The sequence below is a fragment of the Trachypithecus francoisi genome, unplaced genomic scaffold, assembly GCF_009764315.1.
Source record: "Trachypithecus francoisi isolate TF-2019V2 unplaced genomic scaffold, Tfra_2.0 Contig01579, whole genome shotgun sequence".
NCBI lineage: Eukaryota > Metazoa > Chordata > Mammalia > Primates > Cercopithecidae > Trachypithecus > Trachypithecus francoisi.
In genome coordinates, this window is record NW_022681442.1 from 27,319,797 (window position 1) to 27,347,079 (window position 27,283).

Here is a 27,283-nt window from a genome sequence, read left to right on the forward strand (position 1 = left end):
ATATTGAAATGGAGATGGTCTCTATATTAGAGTTCAGTTTAACCTAATTGTTGTTAGAGACATTAGAACAATTATATCTTCAGAGAGTGGAACATGATACCACTTTTGCCTGCTGTATGGGAAATACCTGTGGTTAAGACACATTTCTTATCTTTCCTGGATCATTTCATGTGGCCAACTTTAAGGCTGTACTCCCTTTTCTATCCATGATATAAGCCCCTTCAAGAGGATATTTTTCTTATTAAGGGGAAGTACAGAATATTCCAGAAATGACTAAAGGATGACATACCAACATTTCTTATACAAAAATGTAAGTACCTAGATTCAGGGAGCCACATTTAGTCTATGTAATTTTTTTTTTTTTTTTTTTTTTTGAGACGGAGTCTTGCTCTGTTGCCCAGGCTGGAGTGCAGTGGCGTGATCTCAGCTCACTGCAACCTCCGCCTCCCAGGTTCAAACAATTCTCCTGCCTCAGCCTCCCGAGTAGCTGGGATTACAGGTACCAGTCATCATGCCTGGCTAATTTTTTGTATTTTTGTAGAGATGGGTTTCACCGTTTTGGCCAGGCTGGTCTTGACCTCCTGACCTCAGGTGATCCACCCACCTTTGCCTCCCAAAATGCTGGGATTACAGGCATGAGCCACCGTGCCCGGCCATAAAATTTTTTTAAAACAACTTTATGGAGGTATAGCTAACAGATAATGAACTGTTCATATATAAAGTAAATACTTTGATAAGTTTTGACTTATGTATATACCCATCACCATAATCAAGATAATAAATACATCTATCAGCCAGGCGCAGTGGCTCATGCCTTTAATTCCAGCAATTTGGGAAGCTGAGGCGGGTGGATCACGAGGTCAGGAGGCGAGACCATCCTGGCTAACATGGTGAAATCCCGTCTTTACTAAAAATACAAAAAATTACCCGGGCATGGTGGTGGGCGCCTGTAGTCCCAGCTACTCGGGAGGCTGAGGCAGGAGAATGACGTGGAGGCAGGAGGCGGAGCTTGCAGTGAGCCGAGATTGCGCCACTGCACTCCAGCCTGGGCGACAGAGCGAGACTCTGTCTCTAAATAAATAAATAAATTCATCCATAACCCCAAAAGTTTCCTTGTGTTCCTTCAGAGCTTCCTTATTAGCCTTTGTCAGTGATGTGGTTTCTGTCACTCTAGTTTGCATTTTCTGGTAGTTCATATACAGGGAGTCATACAGTGTATATTCTTTTGTCCGGCTTCTTTCATGCAGCATAGTTATTTTGAAATTATCTTATGTTGCTGCATGTATATGTCAATAGTCATTCCTTTCTATTCCATGGTATGGATATACCATACTTTATTCACTTGTTGATGGATGTACTGTATTAGCTTGCTAGGGCTTCTGTAACAAAGTATCACAAACTGAGTGTCTCCAATAACAGAAATGTATCATCTCACAGTTCTGGATACACAAGATAGGAAGCAGCTGGGGAGAGATGACAAGTGCATAAATTCTGATAGTTCCAAAAGCAGAATGCTCCAATTGTCCTTCCTAAATGCAATCTGTGAATATTAAAAAAGCAGTGAAGTGGAATGAGCACAAATGTGTTAGTGTAACAGACTTAGACCTGAATCCTGGCTCCACAAATTACTAGCTGTGTGATCTTAGAAAGGCTGAGCCTTTGTTTCTTCCTCTGTAAAGTGGATATATCAAAATCTCCTAAATATGGTTTTTCTAATAATTCATTGACTAAAAGTATGCATCATACCTAATAGTGTCTATTATATTATATTTATTTAAGTCTGAGTTTCAAAGATGATGATTCTTAGGCTAATTCTGGGCCACTGATGTATTTTGTTTTGGCCATAAAGTATTTTTAAAACTGGGAAAATTTAGAGAAAAAGTTATCTGTATAGCTTTTCTCAAACACTGGCAACCCTGGACCTGTATTCCCACATGGTCACAGTCTGGTGTGGGCTAGTAAGTGGGTACGCATTCTAGATGCCCACCACCTTAAGCAGGGGTCGGTAAACAATGGCCCATAGGCCAAATCTGTCCCACCGCCTGTTTTTGTAAATAAAGTTTTATTGGAACATGCTCATTTGCTTATATATTATCTATGGCTGCTTTTGCTCTATAATGGCAGACTTGAGTTGTAATAGAGCCCATATATGGTCTGCAAAGCTAAAAAGATTTACTGTCTGGTCCTTTATAGAAAGAGCTTGCCAACCCGTCTTAGAAGTGTTTATACTCAGTACATTTCGTTCATTTACATTAACTTCCTGGCTCCTGTAAGCATTTGAGTTTGCTCACTGGATTTAATTCATTCAGTAAATTTGTATCTCCTGCTTCCTGCTGGATATAAAATGTACCGCTTCTTAGGTACATTTTAGGTATATCTGAGCCTTCTGTAGGGCATTTTTGATAAGCTGAGGTGAGACTGAGACTATGGGTAGGTAGTATCTCCTCTCCGTCCCAACCCTTCCCCTAGATTTGTTTGCATGTCTTAATATTCATGTGCACTTCTGTTTAAGAAATTTGAGTCAGAGGGGAGAGACAAGGGGGCAGGAGTGAGGAGGGCAGGGGAGGATAGGGTAGATGCTGTGGGGAGGACCAGACACTGCTCTATCATGAGGAAATTCTCAGTGAGGCCCTGTGGCAGCAGAGGTGCCCTGGGGCCCAAGAATGAGTATGAACAGAGCTGGGAGACAAACCCTCCTCCAGCCTCTGCTCTGCAAACCCAAGATCAGAAGCTTTGGGAGCAACCCTGATGGCACCCTCGGGTGCTGCATAGAAATATGAATGGGATTTAATCCTGTGATGAGGCCCAATAGTCCTCTTCACCAAGTAGCTTTGCCAGCAGTGGGCCTAAACACGAGGGAGCTAGAAGATGAACAGGGAGTAGGATGCATCTCACTTGGTGACAGCAGTTAGTCTGTGGACCCTGGGGACTCCCAGAAATAATTTAGTAAAAGTTCAAAAGAGGTGAACTTCTGGAAGTCAGACCAGGAGGAGCTCAAGTACCATGATTTGACTCCTGGAAATAAATTGGTCTAAGAAGACTTTACCTTTATGTTCTAATGTTTTAAAAGAGCAGAATGGATTCATATATTATTTGTGTAATTAAAAATAACAACTTTGAAAAAGAATCTAAAATAGGTGGGAAATGGTTTCATGGTTGTAGTCCCAGGCTGGTGGGGTCTGGGATATCTGGGCTTCATAAGCAAAGACAATGTGCTATATACCAGCCATACTACCACCAGCAGTTTCATTAGAGAGGCATTCACTGAGATTTCCAATGGGTTAGTGCATTTAATCCCTGCCTCACCCCTACAGCAACCCCCATGAGACATCTATGATGGTCCTCATTTTAAATAAAGAGACTGAAACTTCAGAGAGATGAGATGTTAAAGCAGAATTTTCAAACAGATTGTTAGATGTAAGACGGTTTTATGTAACTCCTTAAAAATGGAACCAGCAGGAAGACAAAAGAAGCTGGTGCCTGTCTTAGTAAGTTGTCACAAGATCCCATGGACTGAGTGGCTTATAAACAATAGAAATGTTTCTCACAATTCTGGAGGCTAGAAAGTCCAAGATCAAGGCACCAGGAGCTTCAGTGTCTGGTGAGGGCCTGCTTCCTGATTCATGGATGATAATTTCCACCATGTCCTCACACGGTTGAAGGGATGAGCTAGATCTCTTTTATAAGGACACTCATCTCAATCATGAGGGCTCTGCACCCTTGACCTGATCACTCCCCAAAAGTCCCAATACCCCAATACCATCACCACTGGGGTTAGGATTTCAACATATAACTTTGGGGGCAGGCACAAACAGACCATAGCAATTCCTGAGTGCTTAAAAGAACACACACACAGCTGGGCACGGTGGCTCACGCCTGTAATCCCAACACTTTGGGAGGCCAAGGTGGGTGGATCACCTGAGGTCAGGAGTTCAAGACCAGCCTGGCCAACATGGCAAAACCCCATCTCTACGAAAAATACAAAAATTAGCCAGACATGGTGGTGGGTGCCTGTAATCTCAGCTACTCGGGAGGCTGAGGCAGGAGAATCACTTGAACCTGGGAGGCGGAGGTTGCAGTTAGCTGAGATCGTGCCACTGCACTCCAGCCTGGGTGACAGAGCGAGACTCCATCTCAAACACACACACACACACACACACACATGCTTACTCACATAGAAATAGAGTTAGAAAAAGGAGTGATTAAATAAAATTTCTAGGTTAATATATTAATGATGAACTTTCCAGAGGTCTCTAAAACCTTAGCACCTTAACCTTAACTATTCTACCAGGGCATACACTCATAGCATTGTACGTGTTCTAGAGTTTAACCTGTAAAAGCACGCCTGCCTTTATCACATCGGGCTGTCAGTATATACTATGACAGCAAAGTTACATTCCCCAGGAGTGTCAGATATGGGGCAAAGCAAGGTACAAAGTCTGGTTTTTGTTCGAGGAGGCTTGTTGGAAAATTCTTCCCAGCATGATATGAGAAATCAAGCCAACACAATTTTTCTTTTTTCCAAGTTTCATTTTTTTGTTGTTCTTATAGCTACTTGCCTAAACTTATATAGTTGGTGAGTTGCTGAGTGGGCTTTAAACTCATTTGGTTTCTAAGCTCTTTTATAGCTTTCATTGATCTAAGGCACAATGGGAACATGTAGTAGGGGCACCTCACCTAGTCTGATGGTGGAGGGGAATGGTCAGGGAAGGCTTCCTGGAAGGAGAGGTAATGTTTAAGCAGATACTTGTATTAATCAGCTAGGCCTACCATAGCAAAGTACCACAGACTGAGTGGCTTAAACAGCATACACGTATTGCCTCCCAGTTCTGGAGACTAGAATTCTGAGATGAAGGTCTCAGCAGGGTCGGTTCCTTCTGAGGGCTGTGAGAGAGAATCTGCCCCCACGCCTCTCACCAACTTCTGCTCACTTGTTTGCTGGCAGTCCTTGGCTTACAGACACATCACCCAGATCTCTGCTTTTATTTTCTCATGGCATTCTCCTTGTGTGTGTCTATCTCCAAATGTTCCCTTTATATGAGAACACCAGTCTTATTGGATTAGGGCCCATCCTAATGACTTCATTTTAACTTGATTACCCGCTGTAAAGACCATATTTCCAAATAAGGTCACATTCTGAGGTGCTGGAGGTTAGAATATTAACAGGGGAATTTGGGGGAGGCACAGTTCAACCCATAGCAATACCTAAAGGTTGAGCAGGAATCAGCTTTATGACGAGAAGAAAGAACATCCCAGGCACAAGAATGGCATGTGCAAAGGCCATGAAGTAGAAAAAGCACAGCAGGTTTCAATGAAAAGGTCATAATAATGGGAACAAGAGATTTGCCATGAGAGAGGCAAGCTTGGAGGCACAGTCAGAGGTGAGCTCATGAGCAGCCATATAAGTAGGTGACCATGTGGTTTATCATCCAAATCAGGATGCTTTTGAGAGTGAAAGAGGGTGTTGCTGATAAATGCAGGGCACTTCAGCCTAAACTGGGTTTCTCCTAGGCATACTGGGAAGGATACCCACACTCCATATAAGCTGTGCTAATGGACAAATCCTTTATCCTAAAGGCAGTGGGGAGCTACTAAAGGGTTTTAAGCAGGGATGTGACACAATTATATCTGCATTTAAGAAGACTCCTTTCAGCCAGTTATTTCCAGTGAAAGTATCTCCAGTACTTTCATATTGTGGAAGATATATTGGAAGGAAACAAGGCATGAACATCAATTAGGAGGCTGTGGTGGTCCAGGTGAGAGATGACTGTGGCATGGACTAGGGTGGGAGTAGGGATGGAGGGAAGTGAAACTATTTGGGAGGTGTTTGGGAGGAAGCATCATGGGACTTATAACTGACTAAATGTTGAGTGTTGTGCTGAGGAAGAGGGATGGGTCTAGGGTTATACCCAGAGTTGTGTGTGACTTGGGCAACTTAGGGACACTGTGGTGCTATTCAGAGAGATACTGAGGGCTTGGGGACAGGGAATTTAGGGGAGGCAATGGGGGAAGATAAGCTGGGGGACAAACGGAACTGACAGTGCTTGAGATGAACAAACAGAGATGTCTAGTTGGCAGCTGATATATCAGTTAGGACTTAGGTTCAGTTGTGGCCACAGAAACCCAAATCACCGACACGTGTTTCCTTCTCTCACATGCAATTGTCTGGACACGAGCAGCTGTGAATGGTGTGGTGGCTCCTCGGGGTCAGCATCCAGTCTCCCCCTGTCATGCTGCTCTGCTTTTCCTAGGGTGTTGCTCTCATCTCTGGTCTATAATGGGGTCAATAGTAGAGATGAGAGCAACACCCTAGGAACAGCAGAGGAACCCTAAACCACCAGTGTATTTTGGGAGCCAATGGGGTGGGAAAAGGATGAGGGGAAGGGTACAAACCTTTTGTTGAAATGCAGGGCTTGCAGGAAAGAGATCATTGCCTGACCCAGGGACCACTTCAAGGGCTTTTGGTGAGGACAAGTGACAGTAGGAAGATGCAAGAGCCTTTAGTACCAAGGTTCTCAACACTGACTACATGCTGGAATGACTTGTGAAGCTTTTAAAAAATGTTAGTGCCCACTCTTTCCCTCTCCCCCCAGCCAGTTAAATCAGAACCTCAGACCAGCAATATGCCTTGAGATGCCTTGAACCATTGCTTGAGAAGGAAGGACACACACATTATTACTTTGGAAGAATTGCATAAGGCTTATGACTTGGAAAAAAATTCTTTTTGGAAACACAAGCATTTTTTTTTTTTTTTTTTTTTTGAGATGGAGTCTCACTCTGTCACCCAGGCTGGAGTGCAGTGGCACGATCTCAGCTCACGGCAAGCTCCTTTTCCCGGGTTCACACCATTCTCCTGCCTCAGCCTCCCGAGTAGCTGGGACTACAGGTGCCCCCACCACACCCAGCTAATTTTTTGTATTTTTAGTAGAGAACAAGTTTCACCATGTTAGCCAGGATGGTCTCGATCTCCTGACCTCATGATCTGCCTGCCTCGGCCTCCCAAAGTGCTGGGATTCCAGACGTAAGCCATCGTGCCTGGCCTTGGAAACACAAGCATTTCTTTAAGAATGACCAGATGTTGCCATATGTATTTATGGCGCAAGCAAGTGTTGTCTCAGCAGTTTCTCTGTTTGCTTATCATAGCGGCATTTAGAAACTTGAACATGCTTTCATTTATGTAAATAGTTTGTGAAGCTTTGACAATAAATGTAAACAGACATGAAATTATAAATCTGCTAAATTTGTATTAAGGGTATTCATTATTGAGAGAAAGTCCCCTTCCTCCACACTCAACTCCTATGGCAATTACGGACTCCATTTTACCCAGAACACTTAAGTGCCTCAGCATCTGTATGATATAGTGGAGTGGGTGCTGGCATAGGTACCAGCTGATGTGATGTATCACTAGCTCTCAGGATGATTGCCACATACATGGAACACCTGGGAGTGCTGGAAGTGTACTGGGATTGAATCTACAGAGTGTGTTTTCATTCACAGTGGAGGCTATGTCAAGCAAGGGAAGGTCCAGCCCTCTTGCGGGTGTGGTGAAAGGCTCTACTAGCAAAGACATGGGCGCTGGAGTGGGTCCCATGTAGCCTGTGGGTGCTTATTCAGTGATGTACATGGCTCTGATCCTGGACACAAAATCTATACTGGAGAGGAAATGACTGCTGAAATAAGGCAATTGTATGAATATTTAAAATGCCTGGAACAGTAAAGTAATGATAATTCAAAAAGAAAGAAAGAAAGGAAATAAAGAAAGAAAAGAAAGAAAGAAAGAAGGAAAGAAAAGGAAGGAAGGAAGGGAAGAGAAGGGAGGGAGGAAGGAAGGAAGGAAGGAGGGAGGGAGGGAGGGAGGGAGGGAGGGAAGGAAGGAAGGAGGGAAGGAAGGAAGGAAGGAAATAAATAAATAAATAAATAAATGCAGGACTTAGAAGGTACACACATGACTGCCACTTACATTCATTGACTGGATAGTCTATAAACCACAGCCAGCTTCTAGGGCGGCTGGGTAATATTAGGTCCTTATTGTGAGTGGCCATATGTGCCTGGCTAATATTTGGGGGTTCTGTTACTCACAGGGAGAAATGGAGAATAAATATTGAGGGACACATGCCCTTGCCACAGATATCCAGGACTGGTGCTCAGGAGCGAGGGCTGGAGATAAACATTTGGGAATAATTAAGTCAATGGATAGCCAAAGTGCTAAATGTAAGTAAGAACACCTCAAGAAGAGCCTAGGGTGGAACCTAGAGGAATATCAATGGAAGGGACCCACCTAGGAGACTCATAGGAGTAGCTATGAAAGGAGGAAGGACACTAGGCAGGGAGGGTTCCAGAATGTGCCTCAGCCTGAGTTCTACGGAAAGCAGAGGCTGGGGCAAGAACTCATGCACCCCATCTTTAGCGGGGTGTGTGATCCCAGGACAGGAGAACCAGTATGAGGGTGCATTACCTTGCTGGCCACCATTTGGTTCCAAGTGCAATTGGTTACTCTATCTTGAAAGTGGTCTTCTGAGAGGTTCTATGAACTGCTGTGAATCAGGACAGTCCTCAAGCAGTGATAGACTGTGAGTGGGGAAGGGGAGAGGAGGAGATAAGAATTCACCCACCAACTCCTATATCCCATTGATCAAAGCTTCACTGCACAGGGTGACAACTCCTTCACACTTTCAGGTTTGTCGTGATTGTCCCCAGGAGCCCCAGTGAAGCCTCTGGGCATATGAAGTGGGTGTGAGGCGAGGCACAGGTGGGGTGTGCCTACATGAAGTTAGTCAAAGTGCACACAGAGTTGGACAGCCACTGAGTCAGCCAGGCAGAAGAGGTGGTCAAGGGCCCAGACACAATTGAGAGGATCTGTGATGTCCCATAAGAGGTGTGTGACAGAGAGTCTGAGACTGATTCCAGAAGGTGGTTGTGGTGAACAGTGACCAGTTCTGCAGAGGTAAAGTTAGACAATGACCGAGAAGTGCCTTTTGGATTTAGGATGAAGGCAGGTATCTGTGGATATAGCTATGTCAATGGAATGGTGGTGACAGGATGCAGATATCCTGGGATGAGGAGAATGTAGCTGAGGAAGCCGTGGTGGTGACTTTAGAACAGCTTGCTCAAAAAGTTTGACTCCGAGGAGAGGGGAGAGACATAGAAAGGTGAGACTGAGGGAAGGCTTCTTTTGAGAATGATATGGGTGAGCACTCGTGTATTGGCAGAAAGAAGTCAGGAGAGAGGGAGAGTTGAAGATGCAGTTATCATGGATAAACCAATGTCCCTAAGAAGGCAAGACTGTGGGACCCAGAGCACAGGAGGTGAAATTGGTGTTAGGTAGGAGGAAGGACACACCTTCCATTGTAAGAGAAGAGGAGTTGGAGAGAACCATGCCAACCCAAATGGGTAGTTATACTTGAGAGCAAGAATTCTCAGCTGATGGCCTCTATTTTATTCACGAGAACCAAGGTCATTTACTGAGATTGAGAAGGGAGTAGAGGAGCTAGAGGTTTCAGGAGAGGGGAGAATATTTTAAATGCCCATTTTAGAGAATGAGAGAGAGAGAACTAGCCAGAGAAACATAGCAGTATTGGAGAGCCTATTGAGGGTCTGGTGGGGGTGGCAACCACAAATTTATGGTGTCACTGCCATGTACAGTCCTGTAGTCTTTGTTCCCATGTCTCCAGTAGCCCAGGCTTTCAGTTGTCTCCATTCAGGGTTGACGGTCTTTGCCAGGTACCTGATGCAAAAAGTCAAAGGATCAAGGGAACCAGAGATTCCAGCAAGAGTGTGGTTGATGTGATGGGCAGGGCATTTGTCATAGGAAATGAAGGACGAGGGCAGGAGGGAGTGAAAGACAAGCTAAGTTCAATAAATACTAGCTCCAGTTTCCTAATCACAACTCTGAATGGAGTTCTGGCCCCTCATTTAAGGGCATAGCTCACATTTAATTTTTTTCTTTTCTTTCATGTAGCAAGGGACTTTGTTCATGGTAGGAGTTCACGATAGTCTCTTAAATGGGTAAATGAATAAATCCATTTTAAAATACACCACTTTATTCATTTATTTATTTTTGAGATGGAGTCTTGCTCTGTCGCCCAGGCTGGAGTGCAGTGGCATGATCTTGGCTCACTGCAACCTCCGCCTCCCAGGTTCAAGCAATGCTCCTGCCTCAGCCTTCCAAGTAGCTGGGACTACAGGCATGCACCACCACACCCAGCTAATTTTTGTATTTTTAGTAGAGACAGGGTTTCATCATACTGGCCAGGCTGGTCTCGAACTCCTGACCTCGTGATCCACCCACTTTGGCCTCCCAAAGTGCTGGATTACAGGTGTGAGCCACCGCACCTGGCACCACTTTAATTTTTAAAACTCACTAAATGATCAATTGGCATGAATGAGAACAGTACCCCAAGATCCATATGGAGTACGCATATGTAATACTTAGCGATTCAGGCACTTACACTTGTTTTGTAGCAAATGTGATGATATATTTCACTTTCTAGGTTTGGCTGAGTTAAATTGCAAAATTATTAAAGAGGATAAAATAGCCTTGGTATAGCATATGACAGTATAATGTTTTTAAAATATACAGTTATTTTGCTTTCTTAGGATACAATACAGTGATAAGCATAATTATTTATAAATTTGACATTAAGGTCATTGATTATATCAATCGTATCATAAATTATATCCCAATTTATACAAATTTAAAAAATAAATGTTCTAAGTACGTGAAATTCAAATTAATTTTTTTTCATCAAATGCTGTTTTTCTCTAAGGAACTGGGAATCGAATGTCATTTTGTGCAAGAAATCACAGCCTGGAATGGATGTGAACCAAATGTCTTTTAACCCCATGAACTGGCGCCAGCTGTGCTTATCAAGTCCAAGTGCAGTGAGCGTGTGGACCATTGAAAGAAGTAACCAGGAGCATCATTTCAGAGCAAGGTAGGAGGCTTTGTTACAACAGTAGCAACACGATGGTCCTTGTTTGCATTCATGTAATGTGATTGGGTCAATTTGATGAATTAAGTGGCTTTATACATACATATATATGCATACACACACACACGTATATACATTCAACTTATCTTGTTATAACATCTTTCTACGTGTGTGATTACCTTGGAGGGGTTGTTTGCATTTCAAAAGAATTCTCTATGACTTGTTTCCCCATGAATTTATTTAAAATATTAAGTTCTCTGAGAGTTTTTTCCAACATGATCTAATTTTCTAAAATTTGATTTGTCCTTACTATTTTAAATCATGCCTGTTGTATAAAAAGGAGAGTTAAGACTTTTTGCTATTATTTGGATGCCCTACTGGAATTTCAAAAATAAGAAACGGTTAGATATAGAAAGTATGCAGATTGGCCGAGCGCGGTGGCTCACGCCTGTAATCCCAGCAGTTTGGGAGGCCAAGGCAGGCAGATCGTGAGGTCAGGAGATGGAGACCATCCTGGCTAATACGGGGAAACCCTGTCTCTACTGAAAATACAAAAAAATTAGCTGGGCATGGTGGCACCCGCCTGTAGTCCCAGCTACTCAGGAGCCTGAGGCAGGAGAATCACTTGAACCCAAGAGGCGGTGGTTTCTATGAACCAAGATCGCGCCACTGCACACCAGCCTGGGGACAGAGCAAGATTCCGTCTCAAAAAAAAAAAAAAAGAAAGTATGCAGATTATACATTCAGCCACATTATCCACAAGCAAAAGGTTAGTTGTGTATAGTGGAGCCATGGGAGTTACCTGTTTAAATAGAACTGGGTCAAAGAGAAATTCTGTGACAAATGCCCTGGTGATAACGGGTGCTTTTGTTGAGAAAGAGCTCGGAGACTCAAGGTGCTACTAAGCTGACCATTTCCAGTGTACTTCATGAAGTCACAGTTGGAGAGATGTTGGATCTCTTGATTTTAAGAGATCGCAAAGTGTTCCCTTGAAATTGCAATTTTTGATAAATCGCCTTAAGAGAATCTAAAGCTAGTGAATAAAGCTTTCGAAATGGAGAGCCTTAAGAAAAGCACTTCTTTCTGCTCAGTGCTCTTCATGTCTCAACTTCTTTTTCACAATCCCATTGAATAGCCAAATCTGTCTCTAGTGAGAGTTGACAACACTGCACCTTTTAGTAAAAGTGGGTGGTATCTCCAGCAGATCCTTATGAGGGCAGACAAGTAATTTATCACACCCTTTTCTGCCTTTGCCTCCCTCAAACGTTCTACTCAAGTTCTGAATACTGAGTTGTGACTTTTCTATAAGCAAATAAAATGGGAGATAAAATGAGTGGATTGTCCTAGTTCACAAAGCAAGCAGAATTCAAACACACTTCGGTCTTACATTTGAGTAGTAGATGCTGTTTTTATGTGATTGTTTTTCTTTTTTCTTTTATTTATTTTTTATTATACTTTAAGTTCTAGTGTACATGTGCACAACATGCAGGTTTGTTACATATGTATACATGTTCCATGTTGGTGTGCTGCACCCATTAACTCATCATTTACATTAGGTATATCTCCAAATGCTATCCCTCCCCCCCGCACCCCACAACAGGCCCCAGTGTATGATGTACCCCTTCCTGTGTCCAAGTGTTCTCATTGTTCAATTCCCACCTATGAGTGAGAACATGCAGTGTTTGCTTTTTTGTCCTTGCGATAGTTTGCTGAGAATGATGGTTTCCAGCTGCATCCATGTCCCTACAAAGGACATGAACTCATCCTTTTTTATGGCTGCATAGTATTCCATGGTGTATATATGCCACATTTTCTTAATCCAGTGTGTCAGTGATGGACATTTGGGTTGGTTCCAAGTCTTTGCTATTGTGAATAGTGCCACAATAAATGTATGTGTGCATGTGTCTTTATAGCAGCATGATTTATAATCCTTTGGGTAGATACCCAGTAATGGGATGGCTGGGTCAAATGGCATTTCTAGTTCTAGATCCTTGAGGAATCACCACACTCTCTTCCACAATGGTTGAACTAGTTTACAATCCCACCAACAGTGTAAAAGTGTTCCTATTTCTCCACATCCTCTCCAGCACCTGTTGTTTCCTGACTTTTTAATGATCGCCATTCTAACTGGTGTGAGATGGTATCTCATCATGGTTTTGATTTGCATTTATCTGATGGCTAGTGATGATGAGCATTTTTTCATGTGTCTGTTGGCTGCATAAATGTCTTCTTTTGAGAAATGTCTGTTCATATCCTTTGCCCACTTTTTGATGGGTTGTTTGTTTTTTTCTTATAAATTTGTTTGAGTTCTTTGTAGGTTCTGGATATTAGCCCTTTGTCAGATGAGTAGATTGCAAAAATTTTCTCCCATTCTGTATATTGCCTGTTCACTCTGATGGTAGGTGTTTTTTTTTTGTTTTGTTTTGTTTTGTTTTGCTGTGCAGAAGCTCTTTAGTTTAATTAGCTCTCATTTGTCAATTTTGGCTTTTGTTGCTTGCTTTTGGTGTTTTAGATATAAAGTCCTTGCCCGTGCCTATGTCCTGAATGGTATTGCCTAGGTTTTCTTTTAGGGTTTTTATGGTTTTAGGCCTAACATTTAAGTCTCTAATCCATCTTGAATTAATTTTTGTACGAGGTGTAAGGAAGGGATCCTGTTTCAGCTTTCTACATATGGCTAGCCAGTTTTCCCAGCACCCTTTATTAAATAGGGAATCCTTTCCCCATTTTTTGTTTTTGTCAGGTTTATCAAAGATCAGATGGTTGTAGATGTGTGGTATTATTTCTGAGGGCTCTGTCCTGTTCCATTGGTCTATATCTCTGTTTTGGTACTAGTACCATGCTGTTTTGGTTACTGTAGCCTTGTAGTATAGTTTGAATTCAGGTAGCGTGATGCCTCCAGCTTTGTTCTTTTGACTTAGGATTGTCTTGGCAATGCGGGCTCTTTTTTGGTTCCATATGAACTTTAAAGTAGTTTTTTCCAATTCTATGAAGAAAGTCATTGGTAGCTTAATGGGGATGGCATTGAATCTATAAATTACCTTTTCACAATATTTATTTTCACAATATTGATTCTTCCTATCCATGAGCATGGAATGTTCTTCCATTTGTTTGTGTCCTCTTTTATTTCATTGAGCAGTGGTTTGTAGTTCTCCTTGAAGAGGTCCTTTACATCCCTTGTAAGTTGGATTCCTAGGTATTTTATTCTCTTTGAAGCAATTGTGAATGGGAGTTCACGCATGATTTGGCTCTCTGTTTGTCTATTATTGGTGTATAAGAATGCTTGCGATTTTTGTCCATTGATTTTGTATCCTGAGACTTTGCTGAAGTTGCTTATCAGCTTAAGGAGATTTTGGACTGAGAAGATGGGGTTTTCTAAATATACAATCATGTCATCTGCAAACAGGGACAATCTGACTTCCTCTTTTCCTAATTGAATACCCTTTATTTCTTTCTCCTGCCTGATTGCCCTGGCCAGAACTTCCAACACTATGTTGAATAGGAGTGGTGAGAGAGGGCATCCCTGTCTTGTGCCAGTTTTCAAAGGGAATGCTTCCAGTTTTTGCCCATTCAGTATTATATTTGCTGTGGGTTTGTCATAAATAGTTCTTATTATTTTGAGATACATTCCATCAATACCGAATTTATTGAGAGTTTTTAGCATGAAGGGCTGTTGAATTTTGTCAAAGGCCTTTTCTGCATCTGTTGAGATGATCATGTAGTTTTTGTCTTTGGTTCTGTTTATATGCTGGATTATGCTTATTGATTTGCGTATGTTGAACCAGCCTTGCATCCCAGGGATGAAGCCCACTTGGTCATGGTGGATAAGCTTTTTGATGTGCTGTTGGATTCAGTTTGCCAGTATTTTATTAGGGATTTTTGCATTGATGTTCATCAGGGGTATTGGTCTAAAATTCTCTTTTTTTGTTGTGTCTCTGCAAGGCTTTGGTATTAGGATGAGATGATGTTGGCCTCATAAAATGAGTTAGGGAGGATTCCCTCTTTTTCTATTGATTGGAATAGTTTCAGAAGGAATGGTACCAGCTCCTCCTCATACCTCTGGTAGAATTCGGCTGTGAATCCATCTGGTCCTGGACTTCTTTTGGTTGATAGGCTATTAATTATTGCCTCAATTTCAGAGCCTGTTATTGGTCTATTCAGGGATTCAACTTCTCCCTGGTTTAGTCTCGGGAGAGTGTATGTGTCCAGGAATTTATCCATTTCTTCTAGGTTTTCTAGTTTATTTGCATAGAGATGTTTATAGTATTCTCTGATGGTAGTTTGTATTTCAGTGGGGTCTGTGGTGATATCCCCTTTATCATTTTTTATTGCATCTATTTGATTTGTCTCTCTTTTCTTCTTTATTAGTCTTGCTAACAGTCTATCAATTGTGTTGATCTTTTCAAAAAACCAGCTCCTGGATTCACTGATATTTTGAAGGGTTTTTTGTGTCTTTTTATGACTCTATCTCCTTAAGTTCTGCTCTGATCTTAGTTATTTCTTGCCTTCTGTTAGCTTTTGAATGTGTTTGCTCTTGCTTTTCTGGTTCTTTTAATTGTGATGTTAGGGTGTCAGTTTTAGATCTTTCCTGCTTTCTCTTTTGGGCATTTAGTTCTATAAATTTCCCTCTACACACTGCTTTAAATGTGTTCCAGAGATTCTGGTATGTTGTATCTTTGTTCTCATTGGTTTCAAAGAACATCTCTATGTCTGCCTTCATTTCGTTATGTACCCAGTAGTTATTCAGGAGCAGGTTGTTCAGTTTCCATGTAGTTGAGCGGTTTTGACTGAGTTTCTTAATCCTGAGTTCTAGTTTGATTGCACTGTGGTCTGAGAGACAGTTTGTTACAATTTCTGTTCTTTTACATTTGCTGAGGAGTGCTTTACTTCCAACTATATGGTCAATTTTGGAATAAGTGTGATTTGGTGCTGAGAAGAATGTATATTCTGTTGATTTGGGGTAGAGAGTTCTGTAGATGTCTATTAGGTCTGCTTGGTGCAGAGCTGAGTTCAATTCCTGGATATCCTTGTTAACTTTCTGTCTCGTTGATCTGTCTAATGTTGACAGTGGGATGTTAAAGTCTCCCATTATTATTGTGTGGGAGTCTCAGTCTCTTGGTAAGTCTCTAAGGACTTGCTTTATGAATCTGGGTGCTCCTGTAATGAGTGCATATATATTTAGGAGAGTTGGCTCTTCTTGTTGAATTGATCCTTTTACCATTATGTAATGTCCTTCTTTGTCTCTTTTGATCTTTGTTGTTTTAAAGTCTGTTTTATCAGAGACTAGGATTGCAACCCCTGCCTTTTTTGTTTTCCATTTGCTTGGTAGATCTTCCTCCATCCCTTTATTTTGAGCCTATGTGTCTCTGCACATGAGATGGGTCTTCTGAATACAGCACACTGATGGGTCTTGACTCTTTATCCAGTTTGCCAGTCTGTGTCTTTTAATTGAAGCATTTAGCCCATTTACATTTAAGGTTAATATTGTTATGTGTGAATTTGATCCTGTCATTATGATGTTAGCTGGTTATTTTGCTCACTAGTTGATGCGGTTTCTTCCTAGCACCAATGGTCTTTACATTTTGGCATGTTTTTGCAATGGCTGGTACTGGTTGTTCCTTTCCATGTTTAGTGCTTCCTTCAGGAGCTCTTGTAGGGCAGGCCTGATGGTGACAAAATCTCTCAGCATTTGCTTATCTGCAGAGGATTTTATTTCTCCTTCACTTATGAAACTTAGTTTGGCTGGATATGAAATTCTGGGTTGAAAATTCTTTTCTTTAAGAATGTTGAATATTGGCCACCACTCTCTTCTGGCTTGTAGAGTTTCTGCCGAGAGATCCACTGTTAGTCTGATGGGCTTCCCTTTGTGAGTAACCCGACCTTTCTCTCTGGCTGCCCTTAACATTTTTTCCTTCATTTCAACTTTGGTGAATCTGACAATTATGTGTCTTGGATTCGCTCTTCTCGAGGAGTATCTTTGTGGCGTTCTCTGTATTTCCTGAATTTGAATTTTGGCCTGCCTTGCTAGGTTGGGGAAGTTCTCCTGGATAATATCCTGCAGAGTGTTTTCCAACTTGGTTCCATTCTCCCCGTCACTTTCAGATATGCCAATCAGATGTAGATTTGGTCTTTTCACATAGTCCCATATTTCTTGGAGGCTTTGTTCATTTCTTTTTACTCTTTTTCCTCTAAACTTCTCTTCTCACGTCATTTGATTCATTTGATCTTCAATCACTGACACCCTTTCTTCCAGTTGATCGAATCAGTTACTGAAGCTTGTACATTTGTCACATAGTTCTTGTGCCATGGTTTTCAGCTTTATCAGGTCATTTAAGGACTTCTCTACATTGGTTATTCTAGTTAGCCATTTATTCGATCTTTTCTCAAGGTTTTTAGCTTCTTTGCAATGGATTCAAACTTCCTCCTTTAGCTCAGAGAAGTTTGATCGTCTGAAGCCTTTTTCTCTCAACTCATCAAAGTCGTTCTCCATCCAGCTTTGTTCCATTGCTGGTGAGGAGCTGAGTTCCTTTGGAGGGGGAGAGGTGCTCTGATTTTTAGAATTTTCAGCTTTTCTGCTCTGTTTTTTCCCCATCTTTGTGGTTTTATCTAGCTTTGGTCTTTGACGATGGTGACATACAGATGGGGTTTTGGTGTGGATGTCCTTTCTGCTTGTTAGTTTTCCTTCTAACAGCCAAGACCCTCAGCTGCAGGTCTGTTGGAGTTTGCCAGAGTCCACTCCAGACCCTGTTTGCCTGGCTATCAGCAGTGGAGTCTGCAGAAAAGTGAATATTCCTGAACAGCAAATGTTGCTGCCTGATCTCTCCTCTGGAAGCTTCATCTCAGAGGGGTACCCGACCATATGAGGTGTCAGTCTGCTCCTACTGGGGGGTGCCTCCCAGTTAGGCTACTCGGGGGTCAGGGACTCACTTGAGCTGGCAGTCTGTTCATTCTCAGATCTCAAACTCCATGCTGGGAGAACCACTACTCTCTTCAAAGCTGTCAGACAGGGACGTTTAAATCTGCAGAGGTTTCTGCTGCCTTATGTTTGGCTATGCCCAGTCCCCAGAGGTGGAGTCTACAGAGGCAGGCAGGCCTCCTTGAGCTGAGGTGGGCTCCACCCAGTTCGAGCTTCCCAGCTGCTTTGTTTACCTACTCAAGCCTCAGCAATGGCTGGTGCCCCTCCCCCAGCCTCACTGCTGCCTTGCAGTTAGATCTCAGACTGCTGTGCTAGTAATGAGGGAGGCTCCGTGGGCGTGTGACCCTCTGAGCCAGGTGTGGGATCTAATCTCCTGGTTTGCTAAGACCCTTGGAAAAGTGCAGTTTTAGGGTGGGAGTGACCCAATTTTCCAGGTGCTGTGTGTCATGGTTTCCCTTGGCTAGGAAAGGGAATTCCCTTATCTGTTGTGCTTCCCAGGTGAGGTGATGCCTCGCCCTGCTTCAGCTCTTGCTCGGTGGGCTGCACCCACTGTCTGACACACCCAATGAGATGAACCCGGTGCCTCAGTTGGAAATGCAGAAATCACCCGTCTTCTATGTCTTCTTATAAATTAACCTTTATAACTATATTATAAATTAAAAGTAGATATATGATAAATTTGAAAATGAACTCAATATTAGAGATTATAAAAGTAGCTGAATGCAGCCTGAATATGTGTTTAAATATATATTTATTTTGGCCTACAGTGTTTTTCATTTGAATTAGTTGCTAACATTTAAAGTTTGAGAGATTTCTCATAAATATCCAGGTTATAGTATTCTCTTGAAATTTTGGAATCAAAATTCTCACATGTCAACAACCCTCTTGGCTTGAACTGAGTGGTACCTGCCACCTTGAGGAAGGATAAATATTTTCCCACTTTCCACTATCCTCAACAGTCACATATCACCTGCCTGACCCCCATCCAGTATTCAAATTTACAACTCCTGCTTTAGATATTAGCTTTCAAAAATTTTTATAATCCCTCAGTACTTAGTTTAAAACTGTATAACTTGTCTTTTTACAACCTGTTATGTATTTTAAAATCTATCATGTGGCTTTTATCTTTTTATTTGATTTTTGTAAGTTATAATACCTCCCCACCTCACTTACATTGATAAGCAGTGGTTGCATCAATAAGAAGTTTCTGTTCATCTGATTGTTCTGATGCCTCTTTTGTCTACAGGTCGGTAAAATTACCTCTAGAAGATGGGTCATTTTTTAATGAAACAGATGTCGTTTTCCCCCAGTCGTTGCCGAAAGATCTCATCTATGGACCTGTGCTGCCACTGTCAGCCGTCGCTGGGCTAGTAGGCGAAGAGGCAGAGACTTTCCGGGTAAGTACCTGGCACCTCTTCCTGTTTGCCTAATGGGTTGAGGTCTAGGAAGCCTGATCTCATTTGATTGTTATAACCATCCCCTGAGAAATACAGGATACAGAGGATCATCTTGGTTTTTAATATAGATTAGCCACAGAGACTGTGAGAGATGAAGACTCTGGAGATTTGAGTTTGGATGACTGGGATGATGGTGGCTGCTAACAGAAACAGGGGGCCCAGGTGTGATTTCCATTTTGGGCATACTCAATTTGCGGTGCAGGGAAGACGCCCAGGCGGAGATGCTGGGTGGAAGTTGGCAAAGTGGACCTAGTGTTAGGGAGGAGAAGTGATTCTTACAGATAGGACGGTGGGAGCACTGAGCAGATGTGATGAGCAAAGAGAGAAAGGGTGCAGGGGAAGAGAAGAGAGCCAGAGCCAGCTGACTGCTGAATTCAGGGGCGAAAGAGAATTCTGAGAAGGTGCAGTCACAGAAGTAAGAGCAAACCTGGGAGGGAGGAACAAGGCCATACGAAACAGCAGAAGAAAGCATCAAAAGGGAGAGTTTGCCACGTATTATACACCCATTCATTCATTAAACAGAGATTTATCAAGTTTCTTCTGTGTAGCAGACACTGTTTTAGGCAATGGGATTCACATGGTGGCCAAGCAGGCTCCATGTAATTCTCATGAAGCTTACATTCTTGTCAGGAAGACAGAACAACAACAACAACAAAAGTAAAGAGTATTGTTCTTTTGTAATAATTATCACATTTTGCAATGATTTAATGATATATCAAATCATTGCAAAATGTGATAATTATCACAACAGAGTAAATGGAGACAGGGCAGCAAGGAAGGGATGGGCTGGTTAAGGAAGGCCTCTGGGGAGATGACACTTAAGCTGAGATTTGAAGGACAAGGAGGCATTACTCATGTTACAAGCAGGATAAAGAATGTTTCATGTGGAAGGACCTGCATGTGCAAGACCCTAAGGGAAAAAGAGAAACTGGTATGTGTGAGGAACTGAGAAAAGATGCATATGGCTGGAGCATGATAAATGAAGGGGAAGTGAGGTGTGGGGTGCTGTTCAAGAGAGAGGCAGGGAACAGAGGGCAGCACCTGCAAGACCTTTGGGATAATGGGAGGAGCTCCACTTTTTTGGCCCTCTTGAAGCTGCTATGCTTACCCTTGTGTTAAATTCTCAGCAGAGGATAGAGGAGGTGGAGGTTCCTGAATGTTTTTGACTACTGCATGGAATTAAGCTATGAATGTTAAAAATAATTTAGTGTGGGCCAGGCACAGTGGCTCATGCCTGTAATTCCAACACTTTGGGAGGCCAAGGCGTGCAGATCACCTGAGGTCAGGGGTTCAAGACCAGCCTGGCCAACATGGCGAAATCCCCATCTCTACAAAAATACAAAAATTAGCTGGGCATGATGGCAGATGCCTGTAATCCCAGCTACTTGGGAGGCTGAGGTGGGAGAATCACTTGAACCTGGGAGGTGGAGGTTGCAGTGAGCTGAGATCGCACCATTGCACTCCAGCCTAGGTGACAGAGCAAGACTCCGTCTCAAAAAATAAAATAAAATAAAATAAAAATAATTCAATATGAGGATTAGTTCATTAAAAAAATCTCTGTGGCAAACAAGAGAAAGGGTTACATGCCCTCAATATTTCCTTTTATATTTCTAAATTATGGAAAGAGATTATAGTCAATCTCCTGCATTCATGGGTTCCACTTCTGTGTATTCAACCCACTGCAGATCAAAAATATTCGGGAAAAAGTGGTATGGTTGCATCTGTACTGAATATATACACACTTTTATTTTTTCTCATTATTTCCCAAACAATACAGTATAACAACTATTTCTAAAGCATTTATATTGTTTTAGGTATTATAAGTGACCTAGAGATGTCTTAAAAGTATATGGGAGAAAAAACAAAATAAAAACATTGAAAATAAAGAAAAAATATACAGGGGGATATATGTAGGTTATATGGAAATACTATGTCATTTTATATAAGGAACTTGAGCATCCACAGATTTTGGTTTCGCTGGAGGGTCCTGGAACCCATCCCCTGTGGATACTGTAGTTCCTTTTATAGCACAGGTCTCAGCCTTGGAGACATAACTGCATTCAGCCACAGTGGGGCAGCAAAGTAAGAACAAAGAGATCAGCCATCAAGGTTTGCAGCTCCAATTTTTCTGTGTTTAGTATTTGGTACCTGGAGCCCCTAAATTTCTACTATCTCAAATTGGTTTTTTCTGGGCAGAAAATATGTGTAGGAGCCCTTATATTTCACATTTTGTACAAACATAATGAACTCTGCATAAAACATTTAAAATTCAGGCAATTGTCCTTGTCATTTGAGAAATGCTATGAAATGTCTTCTTTAAATACTCAACTATGGAGTTACTATTTTTAAATCTCATAATAGACATCTTTATTTTAAAACCTTTTTTATTTGTATAAATCTAAGGGGTACACATGCAGTTTTGCTATGTGGATGTATTGTCTGGGCAGACATCTTTATTTCCTAGGACTTGTGTACTCAGTATATTTTAAATTTTTCTGAAAGCAGAAATGTAATGTTATAGTTTGACATCCGTAAATCATTCAGGGATTATTCATAAAGCCATATATTTTGTATTTAAGTTAGACATTTTCCCAGTAGTTTACTTTTTCATTTTGTAGCATAATAAAGTGAGGAAAATGTTTAAAACATTAATTAATGTCTGTACAATGAGTGAAAGCATAACCAAAAATAGATCTCAAATGTCTTGATTCTATTCCCTCCTTCAATGTCATTTCTTGTGATCTGGGTACCAATGGCAAGGGAATCAATAATGATTCGATTATAAGGTCTTAAAAATGGATGAGTTGTGGACTCCTAAAAAATTACAAACATTAAATAATCCCATTATCTATTCATAGGTAATGCCAGAAGGGTACATTACAGGCCTTTAAATAGCCCTGAGTCACATTACACAACTTATTTAGGGGATTAGAAATATATCCAATTTTAAGTCGGAGCATGGGGGAAATCAAAGGCAGATGTTATCTGGCAGAAATTGGATCCAAGATCATGAACTTAATCTCAAGTGTCTAATTTCTTTTTTCCATCTACCTTTTTAACTTTTTCAAACAGATGTTGCTAAATAGGAATCTCTTTTAGAAAGTCAAATATTTTGAAACATATATGGATTTTTACATTTTCTAAAGCACAATTAAATTGGACTGCAATTTTTCATGTTTTGTCATGTGATCAAAATTATTTCTGATTCTAAAGGACTGAAAAAGGAGATGGTATTGTCAACAAACATTTCTAAACACTATTGGTACCTTTTATTTTTAAATATCTTAGAATTATAAGCTGTTTCTGCTTACATAATCCATATACTCACATTCATTTTAAAATGTCATCGAATATATTTATTGATTAAAAAGTAATAGGAAGACAAGCCCAGGTTTGTCTTAAAGAAAAAAAAGCCTCATACAATACTAGTTTAACATACCAAGGCCAGAAAATTTCAAATGTTAATCTTCACATTTTGTTTTATATGTATGCACAGATTCATTGGTATTGTGCAAATGAGAGACATGGTGTTTTTTTCTTGTTTTGTTTACAATTTTGATCCTATTGTCATTCCAGATAAGTCTGTCTTTTTGTGATTTATATTCTAAGGTTAGATGTCATTAAAAAAAACTCAGGAAACTTTTCAATAATGGTGATAACAGTGAATAACTCTTTTCCCTGTGAGTCAAATCTCAATCAGACACCACAGAAGTGTCATTATTCAGCAGCAGTTTAATTTTTTGGAGTGGGAATGGTGGTTTTCCTTTTTCTTGATCCACTGGGTGACCAGATTGTTACCCAACTATTTATTTTCTAACTATCTAAGGCTATGAGGGCATGAAATATACAAATAATAAATTAAAGTCAATCTGTCCTTTAAAAAAATTATTACGATGAATGCTCAATGTTCCTATGTTTTCTGTGTCTGTGGGGTTAGGGATAGTTCCTTTCTGTCAGTTGTTCTAGTGGGCATTTCTTAGGCTCTTAGCCATGATGTTTTCTTTTTTTTTTTTTTTGAGACGGAGTCTGGCTCTGCCGCCCAGGCTGGAGTGCAGTGGCCGGATCTCAGCTCACCGCAAGCTCCGCCTCCCGGGTTCACGCCATTCTCCTGCCTCAGCCTCCCGAGTAGCTGGGACTACAGGCGCCCGCCACCTCGCCCGGCTAATTTTTTTTGTATTTTTTAGTAGAGACGGGGTTTCACCGTGTTAGCCAGGATGGTCTCGATCTCCTGACCTCGTGATCCGCCCGTCTCGGCCTCCCAAAGTGCTGGGATTACAGGCTTGAGCCACTGCGCCCGGCCGATGTTTTCTTAACACAAGGTTTTATTCTCTCCCTGAAGCCTAAAGATGATCTATATCCTTTGCTTCACCCGACTATGCATTGCTGGACTCCAACAAGTGACTTGTACATTGGCTGTGAAGAGGGTCATCTTTTAATGATTAATGGAGACACCTTGAAAGTGACTGTGCTTAATAAGCTAGAAGAGGAATCACCATTGGGTGAGAAACTGTCCTGCTTCATATTCCCATATAGCCATGGGTATTGGTTTTGTTGGTTTTCCCTATTTTTCTCTTGCCTGGAGACATCTTTGATTCCTCCTTCTTCTTAATTCTCTGGCTGTTACTATGCTCTTGGCATTCTACCATCACTTTATATGCATATTTCATGTAATCCTCAGAACAACATTATAAGAAGAGACACATTAATCTCCATGATACAGAAGAGATATGTTAGGAAACATGGCCCAGTCCACATAAACTGTGGAGCTGACACCTGAACCCAGGCAATAAGACCTCAGAGTCCAAGTTCTTGGCTACTGTGCTGTGTCCGTTTCTATACGTATGCCCATTCTGCTTAGTCTGCTAATCATACACTTTCCTGCCCCCTATCCCAACCCTTTTCTCCAGGCTGATCATCTCTTAAGCCCAAAAGCCATCTTGAAAATTACCTTTCTATTGCTCAGTTAGAAGTGTTGTTTTTTTGTGTGTTTTTTTAGACAGAGTCTCATTCTGTCACCCAGGCTAGGGTGCAGTGGCGCAATCTTGGTTCACTGCAACCTCTGCCTCCCAGGTTCAAGCCATCTCGTGCTTCAGCCTCCCAAGTGCCTGGAATTATAGGCACACACTACCACTACCACGCCCGGCTAATTTTTGTGTTTTTAGTAGAGGTGGGGTTTCGTCATGTTGGCCAGACTGATCTTGAACTCCTGACTTCAAGTGATCTGCCTGCCTTAGCCTCCCAAAGTGCTGGGATTACAGGCAGGAGCCACCACACTCTGTCATATTGCTCAGCTAGAATCTGAAAGAGAACCTGATCTATTCTGCCTTAGATATAGTGTCTATTCCTGACCCCATCAGCTGTGGCCATGGTTGGGCCTGGGTCACAGGAGCCACTGTCTACTCATTGAGTGGTAGATGTAGACCCTGGGAGGAGGGGGCCTTGCCAGGGCAAGCTCCTCAAACCTGTCCAAAGCATTCTCTATTTCCATTGCTCTTACTATTTCACACCTTGATTTCTGTAACAACCTTAGGATGGACTTCACTGACCTTAATATACATCTGACCCAAACCAGGCAACTTATCTCTGTCAAATTGCCTTTTTGAAGGCCGCTTTTAACACCCAGCTCAAGAACTGCTTTGCCTTGATTTCACCCTCTCCCTAATCTGATCCTACCTACGCTGTTAGTATTATTTCCAACTATGCCCTAGTATGAGTTTTCTGAGCCAGTCGTTTATTCTCACCATTTCACAGACATGCCTCTAGCTTATTCCCTTGGCATTTATTGTCTCTGAATCTGCCAGTTCCCAGCTCCAATACCACCCCCTCCAGCAAGTTTTCCCCATTGCAGTGTCCCTCATCTGCCTTTTTTTCCTTTTCTCTGACTCACTTTCCCTGTAAAACTGAGGCCATGAGGTTTGACTTCCCTCTCTACTCCCTTTCTCTCTTCCCTTTACTCCTACTGTACCCTCCAGCCTTGCTCCTCTCTCTAATCTAGCATCTACGTTAGTTACATAGATCTGATGATAGAGAATTCAAAAACAACTTTTATGATTTACATCAGTAAAAGCAGCTTTTATTATTCATTGTTACATTGTACTTTTAATTATGTGTCACCTGCTTTACCTTGTTTTTCTTTTCCAAAAGACAGAAGAAATTTTATCAGTCCAGTAACCTTGGTGTATCAGAAGGAGGGCGTGCTGGCTTCTGGAATTGTAATGTATTTTTTTCCTCAAAATTAATTGGTTTAAAGAAAATTCACAATTCCAATGTGTTGCCATTTACTATTATGAGCCACATTTTAGGATGTCAGATCTGTCACATTATTAATTAAAATGGTTTCCTCTTTGGGTACTATTAAAAAAGATTTATTTTGAATAACTTCAAATCTATATAAAATAGAGGGAACAATATAATGAACTACCATATATTACTGCAAACAAACACAAATATAATTTAAAAATCCATTGCCCTTCTGCAATGAAAAACTACCTAATATCTGTAACCCAATTCCATGTTCGTTTCTACACTTAATGTATTAGGTTATCAGACACGAATTTGGAGCCCTTTGTCTAAGCTGCAGCTTGGACTTTTGTGAATGCCCATTTAGCTTACATGTTTCATAATGTTATTGTTGATATTTAAATCAGTATTAATAGCCTCCATTTCCTTGGTGCTTACTTTGTGCCAGGCACCAAGCTAAGTACTTTACTTGTATTATCTGATAGGTCCTTACAACAACCTTATCAAATAGAAGCTATTGACATCCTCCTTTAACAGACAAGGAATCTAATCTTACAGAGTTCACCAGCAAGTAATTGGAAGTTAGGGCTTGAACATAGCTGTGTTAAACTCCAAAGTCTTTGCTGTCATTTATAGAACTCAGTCTCAGTAAGTAATAAAAGGAGTCAGACCATGTTTTTCTTTTTCTGTTTCTTTTCTTTTTTTTTTTTTTTTGAGACGGAGTCTCACACTGTCTCCCTGGCTGGAGTGCAGTGGCGCAATCTCTGCTTACTGAAAGCTCCAGCTCCCGGGTTCATGCCATTCTCCTGCCTCAGCCTCCAGAGTAGCTGGGACTACAGGCGCCCGCCACCATGCCCAGCTAATTTTTGTATTTTTAGTAGAGACAGGGTTTCACCGTGTTAGCCAGGATGGTCTCAATCTCCTGACCTCGTGATCCGCCCCCTTCGGCCTCCCAAAGTACTGGGATTACAGGCATGAGCCACCGCACCTGGCCCAGACCATGTTTTTCCATGCCATTATAATCAATGTAAACAATGCTAAGGTGTGGAACTGACCTATACTAAAATCCAGGTCTAGTTGTAACTATCCCAGATGTTAGCATAGTCCATTTCACTGACACAGATGACATCTCCAGGACCTTGAGGGTAGCTAGGCAGTGACATCAGGGTGAGAGACATTCTACCCTCAGGAAGCCATCTAGAGCATATACACCTACACTTAACTCCCCCAACCTTGCAGTAGACTATCCCCTCCTCCTCCATTTAGTCTGCATTTGTGGCTTTTATGACTCTTGTCTTCTTCAAGACCACCCTTGATGTTTGTTTAACCCCCTTTAAAGGAATGATTATAGCGTTTGCTCTGGTGAGCGATAGAGAATAAAGATGAGCTCAAAAAAAGCACCTTGCCTGCTTTCCCTTCCAGGGCCCAAGCATTCGAACCCAGCTACCTGGAGTTCCCACTCTTAGTTATAAGATGTCTAATCTAGAAAATGATAAATAAATTTCTTCCAAGTGTTTTCACTATTGTAAAAATAACTCAAATTCCTCTTGAGAATAATAAAATTAACCTAAATCTATTCAAAACCAACCAATCAACCAGCCCATTTATATTGGATCCTTGCTATGTTCTACTACTGTGTGAGGAACAGAAAAAGAGGATCCGAAGGGAATAAAAGGCACACCCCCTACCCTTGGGTCATTTAGGGAGATAAGAAATGCACATAATAATGATGAAAGAGCATA

General features: G+C 41.5%; 1 protein-coding gene across 5 annotated transcripts in view; it reads left to right on the forward strand.

Annotated features, from left to right (window-relative positions):
* The window catches only part of CFAP43 (cilia and flagella associated protein 43), a 115,249-nt gene that overhangs the window by 7,939 nt on the left and 80,027 nt on the right, over positions 1-27,283 (forward strand). For 4 of the 5 annotated variants that reach the window (XM_033183582.1, XM_033183596.1, XM_033183573.1 and 1 more), the window contains exons 4-7: positions 10,767-10,934; positions 19,091-19,241; positions 23,641-23,800; positions 25,446-25,513. In XM_033183582.1, coding sequence (XP_033039473.1) covers positions 10,813-10,934; positions 19,091-19,241; positions 23,641-23,800; positions 25,446-25,513 — 501 coding nt within the window. In that variant the 5' untranslated portion in view covers positions 10,767-10,812. Of the gene's footprint in view, positions 1-7,316; positions 7,687-8,081; positions 8,212-10,766; positions 10,935-19,090; positions 19,242-23,640; positions 23,801-25,445; positions 25,514-27,283 lie in introns of those variants that run through there. The other variant, XM_033183588.1, reaches the window with a different exon arrangement.